At 40.1% G+C, this 12,678-nt stretch overlaps 1 protein-coding gene across 1 annotated transcript; it reads right to left on the reverse strand.

The window, feature by feature from the left end:
• Window positions 1–645: 645 nt before the first annotated feature.
• INSL6 (insulin like 6) lies at window positions 646–10,656 on the reverse strand. Its single transcript, XM_063080414.1, has 2 exons — window positions 10,368–10,656; window positions 646–989 (listed from the first exon to the last, which is right to left on the reverse strand). Exons 1-2 carry the CDS (start codon window positions 10,654–10,656, stop codon window positions 646–648), a joined length of 633 nt encoding a protein of 210 aa, XP_062936484.1.
• Window positions 10,657–12,678: the final 2,022 nt, after the last annotated feature.

Here is a 12,678-nt window from a genome sequence, read left to right on the forward strand (position 1 = left end):
TATATGTTGATTCACATTATATCAGTACCTTCAAAGCAAAGACAGGGTATCTTGGAGAGATTTTACAGCCTAAAGGTACTCATCGAACTATCTTTAAGTCCTCAGTAGAAACTACGAAGAGAATCTGACCAGCTGCTATAATAAAACGCAAGAAATTAAAAGTGGACCTTCTATTACAGTACAAGAGCTCCTACCAGGAGTGGTAGGTTGGTTAGTTACTTTTAAGTTGGTGGGACAAATGTACTGGCATAATGGAGTGAGCCTAACAGTCATGGACATCAGTCTGGATGTCACAGAGATGGAATGCAAAACATTCCATAATTCATTTAAATGAAGCTTAAGAGAGTTTCAATCATAATGACAAGAAATGAACAGGTAATTCTTAGATGTCTACATGGGTCATGCCACCTCCAGTAACATCTTTTATATATATATATATATATATGGGGAAAAAAAGGGGGTTACCAAAGAAAAATACTAAGATTCCTATTACCATCATTAAAGTATTGTCAAATACTTGCAAGTACATTCGAATATTGTTCACAGCATAGCATTAACAATTACCAAAAAAATTGAAAATAAAAGTAAAATAAATATATTAAGCTTTTATTTAATATAATTCCTATGATGATTAGTATATCTCAGTCACAGTAATGATCCTTTTTCCTTTAAGTTTTTAAAATCAATATATGGAAGACATGCAATGCTAAGTTCTTCTTTTGTACATCCTTTAAGACAACACTTTTCTGAGTATCCTCTGCGTTTTCTTTGGGGATGATTCCCCCAAAACAAACTGCTTATGGTTTTAATTTTGTTCATACTTTTCTTCTGAAATTTTACACTCTCATATATATACGGATTGATATAATGGGATGAGGAAAAATCTCTTGTCTTATCAGGGGGTGAGTTGACATTTTTATACCGATACTCAGGTAGTGACTGCATCTCCCAACTATTTATTGCTTCTTCCCGAGTGGCAGAAGTAGAGACTGTTGAGAGACAAGAAAAAAAATCCTACTTTATTAAAATCATCCTTTAGATGAAAATTTATTATTGGAATACTAAAATCAGCTAATTATTAAAAAAAAGTAATCACATTTTAAACAAAGAATAGAGAGAATGGTTATTCAAAACCAATATATTTTTAACTAAAATAGTTGTAATGTTTTCCTATAAAAAGGTTTAGAAACCTTTACATTTTGAATTAACATGTTTTATTAAGCTATCATTCACATGTCATAATATTCAGCATTTTAACATATACGATTCGGTGGTTTACAGTACATTCATAAGGTTGTGCAATCATCACCAATATCTAATTCTAGAGCATTTCTATCATTCCAAAAAGAAACCCCATACCCATTAGAAGTCACTCCCATTTCCCTCTCCCACTATCCCCTGGAAATCACTAATCTCCTTTCTGTTTCTATGGATTTGCCTATCCTGTATATTTCATATAAATGTAAGCATACAATATATAGCCTTTTGTGTCTGGTTTCTTTCACTTAGAATAATGTTTTCAAGGTTCATCCATGTTATAGTATTTATCAGTACTTCAATCTTTTTCTGGCTGAATAATTTTCCATTGTATGGATATTCCACATTTTGTTTATCCATTCATCAGTAGATGAACATTAGAGTTATTTCCACTTTTTGGCTACTATGAATAGCACTGCTATGAACATTCATATACAAGTTTTCATGTGAACATATATTTTGAAGTTTTGGGGGTATATACCCAGGAGTGGAACTGCTGGATCATATGGTAATTTTATTTAACTTTTTGAGGAACTGCCAAACGTTTCCACAGTAGCCGCACCATTTTACAATCCCATTTAAAAACTATGGTTCTAATTTCTCTACATCCTCACCAACACTTGATATTTTCCATTTTTTTTATTTTAGCTATCCTAATGAACATGAAGTGGTATCTCTTTGTGGTTTTGATTTGCACTTACCTAATGATTACTGATGCTGAGCATTTTTTCACATGCTTATTGTATATCCTCTTTGGAGAAATGTCTATTCAAATCCTTTGCCTATTTTCAAATTGGTTATTTGTCTTATGTACATTTTATAACTAAGTGGTTAGTAGAAACTATTTTGCTCTTCATTGAAATATAAAGAAATGAAGAAGTGGTGATATGCTTAAGGTACAATGAACTGATTAGTATTGTTATACTGCTCTTAACTCAGTCAGCATTATTGGATATTGGAAACTAAAATAACTCCAGAAAAGTAATTATTTGGAGGCTTTATGGACTTCCATCAATGGCCCTTATCCATCTACAATATCTTCTAGGAGTATATATTTGCCAACAACCTCCACTGTAGTCCCAGCCCTTCGGCAGCCGTGTTCTGAACCATGTGACTCAACCATATAGCCACAGTTGAACAGACTGGAGGTTGGCACCTGACTGCAAAAGAACCCAATCTATTACAATGGCCAGCAATCCATGCCATGTGAAAAAATGAATTGGCCTAATCATATTTCCTCTCTTTGAAATTAGAGCTAAGAAGTAATGAGAAAAATATGAGTTAGAACCAAAGCTGATAGGATTCTATGAGGCTTCTCCTGACAAACTAAAGTCATAAAGGAACATAAATACAGGGAAAAGAAAAGACTTAGAAAGAAAATAAGAGAGGAAGAGAAAAGGTAGTTTTTTAGAGCTGATATGATTCCTTAGGCTTTCCAAAGCCTTTCCAGGTCCATTTCTAGATCTTGTTTGTTTTTATAACAACTACTCTCCCCTTTTTTCTTGAGGTTATTTAAGTGAATCTCTGTCCCTTACAGATAGAGTCCTACAGCACTCTTTAATAACTTTGTATTTAATTAAAATGTTTGTTCTTTAAAAGGATTAATAAAACAGAATGCTAGCTAGACTAATTAGAAAAAAGAAAGATGAAAATGATCAAAATACAGTAGGAAAAGAAGAAATAAGTATAGATACAACCAAGTTTGTTTTAAATAAATGAATATTATGAATACTTATACATTTAAAAATCGAGATGGACTTCTGGTCAAGATGGTGGAATTGGCAGTCCCTAGTGTCACTCTCTCCACAAAATCAACCAATTTACAACTATAAAAATGTAACATCAGCCAAGCTGGGGCCACTAGAGCTCAGGGGAAGAGGAGAAGAGACCTACGGCGTTCAAGAAAGCAGGAGAAACCATGATGAGAGAAAGAAAAAACTGCTCTGACCATTTCGAGCCCCAGGCACTTCAAGCCTGGAACTGCTGAGCACATGGAGCAGGAGCCGGCAAAAGCCACAGCTGTGCCCTTCAGATGGAGTTACTTGGAGGCAGCAGGGGAGAAGAGGGCCTTCGTGGCCCCCAGGACAGCAAGACCACTAATAGGGTTCCCATGGACCCATGCAGGAGTAAGGAACCAGAACAGCTGAAAAAGGGGAGCCATTCAGAGGATGGTGAGTCATTGCAAGGGACTGGCACAGGGCCTGTCCCAAGGGAAGTGTTTGGAGCATGGGCAGTGGGAGAGACGGACCCACCAGAAGAATACTGGGACACAGTAAGGAGAGCCAATCCACCACCCAATCAGCACAGGGCCACTCAGAGACTGGTCAGGAACACAGAATTGCAGGGGTGCAGTTTGATGAAAAGACTCAGGCCCAGATCAGAGTTTCTAAACAACCAGGGTACACTGGGTCTCTGGAGAGCCAGAAGTACCTACAAGTTCAACCATTAAACCCTGAGCTGCACAAAAAGCCTTCCCCAGGGAAATAGCAGTAAAGCGGCAATTTAGCTCAATCACACAGCTCAAGTACTGGTTCCCACAGGAAGTTTCCCCATTTTAGAAGTAAGCAAAGGACAAAAAATTAGTTCCAGCCCAGGCATACCACCAGTGCCTTGGGGTCTGCAAGGGGACATGAGGCATGAAGCTGGAGACTGGGACCCCACCAACAACCACTCATACTGCCAGCATCTCATGGCCCACCCAGGGACCTGTGGCATGCAGAAGGGGACTGGACCTCTCTCCCACAACGAGGCACACTGTACCAGTGCCTTGGGGCCTGTCCAGGGACCGAAGGCATAGATCTGGGGACCGGACCCCCCCAAAAACCAGGCACACCGCCATTGCCTCAGGGCCCCACCCAGGGACCCAAGGCTTGGAGCCAGGGACTGGACCCCCCTCCCAAAAACCAGGCACACTGTGCCAGCATCTCAGGGCCTACCCAGGGACCCGAGGCATGGATCCAGGGACTGGACTCCCCATCCCACCACCAGGCACTGCACCAGCACCTCAGGGCCCACCCAGGAACCCAAGGTATGGAGAAGGGGACCAGACCACCCTCCCACAATCAGACACACCACCAGTGCCTGAGGGCCCACCTGGTGACCTGAGGCATGGAGCTGAGGACTGGACCCCCCTCCCACAACCAGGCACACTGCCAGCACCTTGGAGCTCCACCTAGGTACCCAAGGTATGGAGCAGAGACCAGACCACCCTCCCAAAACCAGGCACACTGCACCAGCATCTAGGAGCCTGCCTGGGGACCTGAGGTATGGAGCCAGGGACCAGACATGCCCCCCCCCGACAACCAGACACACTGCACCAGCACCTCGGGGCCTACCTGGGGACCTGAGGCATGGATCCAGGGACTGGACTCCCTTCCCCAAACCAGGCACACCACCAGCACAAAGGAGCATGCCAAAAACATCACCTCCATGTGGGTGGCCCATGACAGCCACCGCTATAACCATGGCTACCATGAAAGTGGCTAGATGCCACAACCACCACACAGATGGTCCTCCAGCCACTGGAGTGTATTGACACAAGAAGAGTCATCAGCAGAGATAAAGAAAAGAAGAAGATGTTTCTCCCCATGAAGACCATTTCAGAGTGACAGAAGAAGCATCTGCTCTATGATAATATTGGGGGACTTGATCACACCTCTCAGCATTGGACAGATCATTTAGGCAACAAATCAACAGAGTAACCATTATTCTTTCAGAAGAAGAGAAAAAAATCTAGGGTAATTGGAGGGGGTAGGGGGGAAGGAGAGGGGGATGGGGAGAGATTGGACAAGAGGCATAAAGAATAATTACAATTTGTAACAATATATGTGCTAGTAATATTGATGTGATCAACATATCTCAATCTTGAACCCCAAAAATATGAACAATCAATTTTGATTCAATAAAAATTTTTACAAAATCAAGATGAAATGGATAAATTTTTAGAAATACAAAATGCCTTAATGTGCACACAAAGACACAGAAAACATAAACGTATCCACAGTATTCAAGGAAATTAAAAGAGTAGTCATAACTACAACCTTCAAAAAAACACAGACATAGATGATTTTAGAAGTGAGTTCCAACTATTTTTCAAGATCAGTAAATTTCAATCATATACAAGTTGTTTCAGGAAAAGAGTAAAAGCCGTCCACCTCATTTTAGGAAGCTAGTATAATCTTTATTCCCAAACTAGATAAAAATATGAGATTTAAAAAAAAAATTATAAGCCCATTTCACTTACAAATGTTGATTTGGAAGTCCTAAATAAAATATTAATTAATTGAATCCATAAACACATTTTATAAATAATCCAGAAATGCAAGGATAGGTCAAGATCACAAAATCTATCAATGCAGTTTACCATGTTAATAGAGTCCCATCCTCACTCTCAGCCACCTTTGCTTTCTACCACGTGAGAAAATTGAAGCAATCAGAAGAGAACTTAAATTTGCTTCCCTCACAATTTTTTTTTTTTTTTACTCATGCCATGTCTTAACATCTGTATCCACATATTCTGCCTTCCTACCTATTTCCATAGATGAACTATCCACTCTAAAGTCAATTCCCACATTTATGTATTACATCTCATCTCCTCTTGCCTACTCTGGGATGTTACACCAGCAATCCTCCCCTATATCCTTCACCGATTTTTCACTTCTATTGAATCACTCCTATCAGCAAACATGTTTATTTCTCCCACTTAAAAATAAACAAACATTTCTCTTGGGCCCACTTACCCTGCTAGCTACCACCATATTTCTTTTCTCTTCTCTGGAACGAAACTCCTTGATAAGAGTATTCTATATTTACTAATTCATTCCTCTTCTCTTATTCTGTCTTAAGACCACTCTAACAAGGTTTTTGTTCTATCACTGCATCAAAACTTCTCTTATCAAGGTCACAATGACCTCTATATTGCTTAGTTCAAAAGTCAATTCTTACCTTAACTGACTATCAAAAACACCCCTTTTGATATACTTCTTTCACTTTGTTTCCAGAACATCTCTCTCCTTTTCTTCCTACCTGACTACTTGCCCCTTTTCTATCTTCTTTGCAAATTCTGCCTCCTGAACTTTTTAATGTTGGTGTCTCCCAGGTCTCAGTCCTTGGTAATCTATTCTGTCTATATTTACTTTGTTGGTCATCTCACCCAGTCTTATGGCTCAAAAAGATCATATATATATATATATATATATGTATGTATATATATATATGTATGTATATATATATATATGTATGTATATATATATATATGTATGTATATATATATATATGTATGTATATATATGTATATATATGTGTATATATATATATGTATGTATATGTATATGTATCCGTGACTCCTAAATTTCTACCTTCAAACAAGATTTCTCTTTCAAATTCCAGATTCTTATATCCTGCTACTTCCTACTCAATATCTCCACTTTAATGCTTCAAACTCAACATGTTTAAAACTCCACCAGAACTTTTCAAACTCAGCATGTTCAAAACAGAACTACAGTACTGACATTGTCTTCCAAACCTGCTCCACTTGAGGCCTTTGCTATCTCGGTTGATGAAAACCCCAGCCTTCCAGGTGTTCTACACAAAAAACTTTAGAATCACTTTTTAAAAATTAAGTGTTGAGTCATTCTTGATTTCTCTTTTTTCTCATATCTCATATCAAATCTGCCCAAATATATCTAGAATATAACAGTTTTCACTTCCTCCACTGCTATCATTCTCATCCAGCTGCTATCACCTGTAAGACCCTTCCTAATAGGTCTCTCTGCTTCTACTCTTGCCTCCCTACAGTCTATTTTCAATACAGTAGCCAGAGTGATCTTTTTAAAATGTCAATTATGTCACTCCCCTGCATCACTCAGAGTAAGACAAAGTCCTTAAAATAGACAAAAAGACCCTATTTGATCTTGCCCACTTATTACCTCTCTGACATTATCTTCTACTGCTTTCCTCTCTTTTTGCTCCAGCCACATTGGCCTCCTTGCTGTTCCCTGTATACGCCAGACAGCAGTGACTTTGTTCTATTTCCTCTGCCTAAACACTCTTTCCCCAGATACTTACTTGATTAATTCCCTTACCACCTCCTTCATCAAATCTCACCTTTTCAATGAGGTCAACCCTGACCACATTATTTAATACTATATCCCACCTTTCACCTCCCTAAACTCTTGATCTCCCATATCCTGTTTCACTTTTTATTTTTTTGTAGCTCTTATTACCTTCTAATATTTACATACTTATTATGCTTATTACTTCTATAAGCTGCATGAGGCCTGGGATCTTTGTCTGTTTTACACAATCATCTTCTAACATACTGTATAATTTCCTTAGGTTTACTGTCTATCTTCACTATTCTGTGAGTTTCATGAGGGCAGGAGCCATCACTGTTTACTCTTATAACCCTATGTGCCTAGCACATAATAGGCACTCAAATTTTGTTGAATTAATGTATAAAGAGAGGGCTCTGCATGGACCAGTTGTGATGATATCTAAAAAACAAACAAAAAACGAAGAATAGGTGAATGAAAACCAAGAATAGGAGAATATGGTCAATCTAACTGGAATAGGAGTGTGGATTATAAAAAGCTCATGCTGAAACATTAATAATTTCACTAGGCACTAAGAGCTAGGAAGAACCATACTCAGCCAGAATTTAGAAATACAATATCCACTTCATGGTGCCACAGTCTGGGGTAGGTCTTGGAGATATCGCCCACACCCTCAGGTTCCACTAACAGGAAGCACACAATTTCAGATTCAAGTTATGTATGAGTAGCTCTGAAAGAAAGCATTTTTTAATATCAGTGTACCAAATTATCTCCTCCTGTGTCAGACTCAAATAGATCATCAGAAGATTAAAACTGTGGATAACTGACTTGATCTAACACAGTAATGTGTCCTGCTGGCCAAAGATAATTAAAAATTAATCAACTCTTTAGCCATAGTCATATGTAAAAGAAATGGCATAATTATACGAGTATATTGTATATTGGAAATACAAACCTCTCTTCAACTTCTAAATTATTCCCTGGAAATTAACAGGACAGAATAAATGTCATCTCTGTTTATAAATTAATAATTTAAAAAACTTTAACACAAATTCGTATGGATAACCTAAACCCATTTTTCCTTTTTCCAAATATTTCAAAAAATATTTCATTAAAACTCAAGCTTTATTGTCACATGTTATTTCTACTTCAGCAAACTGTCCTTTACATAGTCCCCACAGTAATAGGTTTAATGGGCATGATAATTCTGAAATATTTTCAGTTATATTTTTATTTCCTACAAGTCTTGTTTCATTGCAAGTCCCCCCTCATTGAATTAATGACATTTATTTCTACAGGGGAGTGAGAATAACACCTAAAACAAAGGGGTCATTAATCAGGTCTGAGTTTTAAAGTTTCTTTTATTAAGAAAATTGTCTTCAGAGCAGCTTTGTTGAAAAAAGGGATTCCAAAGTCTCTTTAAATAACAAATTCAAGCTTGGAAATCTGAAGGTTAAATTTTGATTATAGAACAGGTAGTGAGAGCACAGTATTCGATTTGAGAGAAATGCCCATTCAACATGAAGAAGAAACGGAAGGCCCTCCTTGCACGTCTGGGAGAAAGGAATATGAAAGAGAGGGAAGAAAAAGAGAGTTAAGTGAACTAGACCTTGTTACCCAAAAGTATGGTCCAGCATCAGCATCACCTGGAAGCTTGTTAAAACGCAGAATCTCAGGCCCCACCCCAGACCTACTAAATCAGAACCTGTATATTAATAGGATTTCCAAATTATTCGTATGCACGTTATAGTTTGAGATTCATCAAACTAAAGCACAAATAGAAAAGTTTGGGGAGAGACATTTCCTCCATTGTAAGAAAAGGACAAAGTGTGTTTATACACAGGTAGGTTTGATGGTGGAAAATGATCAAGATTCAATCTGATGGTTCCTGTCTTTAAAAGTTTTAATTCCCTTAGCAATAATTTTATAAGTGTCATTCATTCATTCATTAAACAGAAGTTGAGTGCCTACAATGTGCTAGGCACTGTTTTAGTTTGTTTCAATCATCTACATTAAAGTCTCTTTTTAGCATGACAGTCTACTTGTTTCCTTAATTTCAGAAATCTTGACTTTTCCAAGCTTACTTTAAAAGACAATGATTTTCTTATGGCAAACAACATTGGGACTACAATATATCAGTCACAAACTGTAAAAACATAGTTGAAAAATACCAATAGATATGAAATAATATTATTCCTAAGATTGCCTGAAAGCATGAATCATAAATTCTATAAATATTAAGCACATATTATGTGCTAGGCCCTCTGCTTGGCATTTCAGATAAACACATGCATGAGACAGTCCCCATAATATAATATATTATGCAGGGCTGGCTTTATGGGAGTGAGACTTGTGCACAGGCCTTGCATTTGGTTTTAATGCTCCATCGTTTCAGTCTTCAAATTCTCAATCACTTTATCTTTGAACTTGTTAAGTGAAGTAAACACGAACACATGAACACTTAAGGGTAGCCTGATGGGAAAACGGACCGTGTGTGTGAGCAGAGGAGATACGGACAAGAAAGGAAAAAAGCTTTACATTTTATTATTTTAATGGCCTTTTCCTGCTTTTTGAACAAAGGGGCTCTGCATTTTATCTTGCACTTGGTTGGGCCAAACATGTAGTCAGTCCTGATGATAGTCAAATAGAACTATATGCTAGATACTACTTTGGAATAGAGAATGAAGCAATTGCCTATGAAAAGATCAATGATAACCGCACAGGGAAAAAAGACAAGTTGGCCTTTGAAGGACAAAAAGGAGTTTGCTAGATGACAAGGGCACTCCAGAAAGGGGAAGTTAGGGAAGAAACAGCATTCTTACATAAATGTGTAGACCCTAAATGTGTCCACTTGTTTCCTCTAAGTTAAAAAAAAAAAAAAAAAAAAGCTTCATGGAGGTTTTGTACATTCTCAACATACTGGTTTTTAAATTATTTTATTTACCTGTGTACTGGGCACAAACTCCATTTCTGGAGAAGCTCACTCTGTGACAGAGCAAATTCTGGGATAAGAAATGTACAGAGACGAACAGACATGCCTTTGGTTTAGATTTTTACCTGGGTCTGTGCCTCTCCCCCAGACCGGGAAAGGGGTTGGGGAGCTTCTGAAGTGGTCGGGGATGAAGGCTCCAGCCTTTCCCGAGGCCTGGGAAACCAGCCGTGCGAAAGGCGTTTCCTCCTTGACACGGAGCTGGCTCCAGTTAGCATCGCCACAGAGTTTTACTATTTCTGACACCAGGTGCCTGCCGCACAGCTTCCTGGGTATGCTGATGTCGCTTAGCTCCCAGGAGAAGCGAACCAGCAAGACCCCGAGCGACAGCAGACACCAGCAGAAGATCCGCGGCATCCCTGAGCCCCCTGCCTGGCCCTCCGCGCCGCAACGGCCGCCGCTCGCCCCGCCCCTCTCCGTGCCCGCGCCTGGGCCTGCGGCCGCCCGCCCCGCCCCTCTCCGTGCCCGCGCCTGCGCCTGCTGCCGCTCGAACCGCGCGCGCGTGCACGCACCCCGCGGTCCTCTGAACACGTGCGGGCCTCGCGAGAACGCCGAAGCCAGGCGCGCGGCGGCAGCGGGACCGAGACTTCCCTTCCTCCCTCGGGCTCTGAGGAGGTCGAAAGTGGCAGAATCTGGCCCCTAAAATGAAAGTCCAAGGTACTACCCCCGCCCGGTGTGATCCACTTTTCTTGCGTTCCTCACTGGGAGGCTCATCAAATGGAATGTGAGGACGTAGGACCCCTGTTAACCGACAGTGCAGCCATAAACGATGTTGCTCCCTCTGCCTGGTTATTAAGGAGGCGTCATTTCCCTCAGAGACACCTCCTCTCATGCCCTTCACGGTGTTTATGTCGGTAGGTCTGTTCACATTGGTTTGTCCGACTGTTTAATAACCTCTTTTCCCAAATCCGCAAGCTTCTCGGAGGCAGGGCCTCTCTGTGCTTGCTTTCCATGGTACCCCAGGGCCTGGCGCTTAGTTGGCCACCAAATATGTGTTGAAACGTGTCTACGTATATGTGCGTTTTAAAGTCAGATTCAAAGTTCTTCAGAAAGTTCCTACCAATTCCTCAAGGAAGAATGAGCCTTAGCCTCAGCCTGCAGAACAAAGAGGTAAGGACCTGTCCTGAGCTACCTGGGACAGAAATGTGGTTCTTTCCGTTTCAGATTGCAGAGGATTGTCTGCTGCCAAATTGTAACTAGCTCATGACGGGACCCCTAGAGGATTTGCCTTCGAAGAATATGAGGGTACTTCAAACAGTTCATAGAAAAATTGGGTTGAAAGGTAATACGACTATTCCCATGAACTTTCTGAAGACCCCTTGTAATGAAATGCAAGTTTACATGGGATAATTGTGCTCAGTTAGGAGGGAGGAGGCAGGAAGTCAAGCGCAATCGATATAGGTCGCTTCGTCATTTTTAAAGAAAATTTATTTTATTATGAAGTGTGTTGTCTCGGAAGAATGTACTGCGAGCCACAAGAGGGCAGTCGGGGTCCGTATCAGGAGTAATCAACTTTAGGACTAGTGCCACCTTGTCAGTGATCTCACCACTTCTCCTTACAAATTTATTTTTCTCTGTCTTTTTTGTCTGCTGACTTCGGTTTTTTTCTCCATTTTCCATTCCTCCAGCTTTACTCTGATTCCTAGTGGCATACATGAATTCTGTTAAATTAATTAGCAATTGGATTTTTTACAAGGTTGATGTAACATAGATTAACACAATTTCAGCACCACCTTCCTTGAAAAACAACTAATGTCCAAACTATAGTGGGCCGTGGGTCCTAGTCAGGAATTTATCAGGGAAACTCTGTAAGAGAGGAAAATATTCATCATACAGGAAGATTCAAAAAACAAAAACAAAGTCAAGCGATATGCGTCAGAACTTGGCAAATTTGATTTAGACTCCCATTCTACTTGTACTCTCTGTACCCTCCTCCTGCTTTGTATCTCCCCATACAAAGATAGAGAGAGGTTTTTTTATACTGGAAAGAAGTTGAAGCCTGTAGTCCTGAAATCACAGGTTACTGCTGTGCTGTGCTCAGTGGCAGTGCTCTGGAAAGGTGAAGACCTCAGAAGGGATGGCTGTATGGGAACAGCTAGAGAAGCAGGAACCTATGCAGAGAAACAAGAACCTTTGGCAAAGTTCTCCCTATCCCCAGCAAGGAATGCAAGCATCCAAGCTGAGGGGAATATGCAGGTTGGGTAGTAAGTGTTGTGTTGGGGGTATTGAGAACTGTGGGTCCTGGGAGCTTAATGCTTTGGTGCTAACACCCTGGCTTTCAAGCACAGCTTACTGGGTGAGCCCCAATCAAAACATGTCTGAAGCTGAGTTCACCCATTCAGGGGCAGAATGTGGACTATGCTCATTTATTAAAAATGA

This window comes from Cynocephalus volans, chromosome 16, assembly GCF_027409185.1.
Source record: "Cynocephalus volans isolate mCynVol1 chromosome 16, mCynVol1.pri, whole genome shotgun sequence".
In the NCBI taxonomy this organism is placed as follows: domain Eukaryota; kingdom Metazoa; phylum Chordata; class Mammalia; order Dermoptera; family Cynocephalidae; genus Cynocephalus; species Cynocephalus volans.